Consider the following 1,909-nt stretch of genomic DNA (forward strand, 5'->3'; position numbering starts at 1 on the left):
GTTCCATCTTCCTCCGTACCCATAATATCAATCTGCAGGTTTACTAGTGGTTCCTAGAATTTCTAAAAGTAGAATGGGAGGCAGATCTTTTAGTTCTCAGGCTCCTCTCCTGTGGAACCAACTACCAGTTTTAGTCAGTGAGGCAGACACTCTGTCTACTTTTAAGGCTAGGCTTAAAACTTTCCTTCCACCTGCCGAAGACACAGACGTCCATCCCCGTGAACACCGGGACTGAACTCAATGGGAAAGGAAATGATTCTCATTTCTAATTTAAACCGTTGCGTATATTAGCTGCGAAATACGAATCTAGATGCTATGACCGAAAAAATTTGATTGACATTGATATATGATTGGCCGAATTTAGGCATACAAGCTGACGTATAACTAACTGGCCTACATAAGAAAACAAAAAAAATAAAACACAGATTTTGAGACTTTTGGGACAATTTGGTCTAATAAAGAGTACATTTATATACATGTTTAGGCTAGAATGATTTGACATTTAAATATGATTTCCCTATGACTTTAAAAGCAGAGGTACATTTCTCCAATGTGAGATCAATAAAGTTCAATTAGATTATTATTAAGTCTTTTGTATTTCAAACTGGATCCACCAGCTCAGCAGAGCAACCAGTAGCTTAAAATCATCTTGGAAAGAAGAAGCTGTTGCCTCATATAACAGATCTCCTGTGACCAGAGTAGACCTCACAGGTCCACCTTAAACAGTCGGGGATGTCGCAGCCTTCTGTTCCAAAAAATACCAAGATTTCCAACAAAGGCCGTGGATGGTAACAGGTGGGTTTCGGCTTTGTACCACTTCCGACTTGACTTATTTATCGTAAAAGTAAAGACAAAATAATTACTAAAAATATCTTGCAAATTAGTGGAAATGAAAAGTAGTATTAATTTAATGTTTGAAGCTCTAAAAAAGTGGTAAAAAAGTCATACCAGTGGGCTTCAGCAGATGGCCGCTCACACTGAGCCTGGTTCTGCTGGAGGTTTCTTCCTGTTAAAAGGGAGTTTTTTTCTCTCCACTGTCCCTACAAGCATGCTTAGTGTGGCGCTATAGAAATAAACTGAATTGAACTGAATTTTACAAAACCTCCCGTCCACACCAGACATTTACCAAACAATCCTCCAGCCCCGGTGTGTTCTTAATTACTCAAATTAATGGAAGGGTCTAACAATTAACAACGTACTTCAACAATTCCAAATATAAAAATAAATTAAACATTTTTGCTCTATATTAAATTCAATATATTCTAAAACTAAATTAGTAGAAATCACAAAAATTTAGCATAAATGGCCACAACAGGAGACATCAACCAATCAGCTGGTGTTTAAATGTATACCCCTCAAAAAAGTGAATAGTTTGAAGCTAACAGATATTGCACCATAATGCAATACATATTTTAAGTTTTCACAGATCTGAGTTTTAACCTTTGAGTCTTCATCAACTTTTACTTACTGCAGCTAAGCGTGTTGTCGGTCTGAGGAAGCGAGGACGCGATGAGCCACTGGCTGTTGTCCCAGTCGATGATGTTCCCCACCGTGGTGCAGGTCAAGCTTTCCAGGTCCTGCTGAGTCAAGGTACGATTCCACAGGCGCAGGTTGTAGATGTTCCCTTTGAAACTCGGTACCCCTGAGGACAAACATGTACGCATCCAGTCAGGGGGGGGGGGATTTACCATTCGGCAAAACTAGGAAGTTTCCAGGTTCCTGGGGGCCCCATAAAAGTCTCTTTCCATGTATGGTTAATGCAACTATTCCTTATTTGTGCACATTAATTATTTTTGTGATCAAAATCCTTTTGTTAAAAAAAAGAGGGCGAAAATACTGGTTAGCTGATTGGCCTATGTTGGTGATAGACGGGCCAAATAAACCAATCAGATCAACGAAGCATATGACG

General features: G+C 39.2%; 1 protein-coding gene across 1 annotated transcript in view; it reads right to left on the reverse strand.

The window, feature by feature from the left end:
• Positions 1 to 1,909, reverse strand: part of LOC107092026 (G-protein coupled receptor 126-like) — a 91,875-nt gene that overhangs the window by 57,340 nt on the left and 32,626 nt on the right. The window contains exon 4 of the mRNA XM_015386299.1: positions 1,469 to 1,642. Coding sequence (XP_015241785.1) covers positions 1,469 to 1,642 — 174 coding nt within the window. The remainder of the gene's footprint in view (positions 1 to 1,468; positions 1,643 to 1,909) is intronic.

Source organism: Cyprinodon variegatus, unplaced genomic scaffold (assembly GCF_000732505.1).
Source record: "Cyprinodon variegatus isolate N-32 unplaced genomic scaffold, C_variegatus-1.0 Scaffold363, whole genome shotgun sequence".
Lineage (NCBI taxonomy): Eukaryota > Metazoa > Chordata > Actinopteri > Cyprinodontiformes > Cyprinodontidae > Cyprinodon > Cyprinodon variegatus.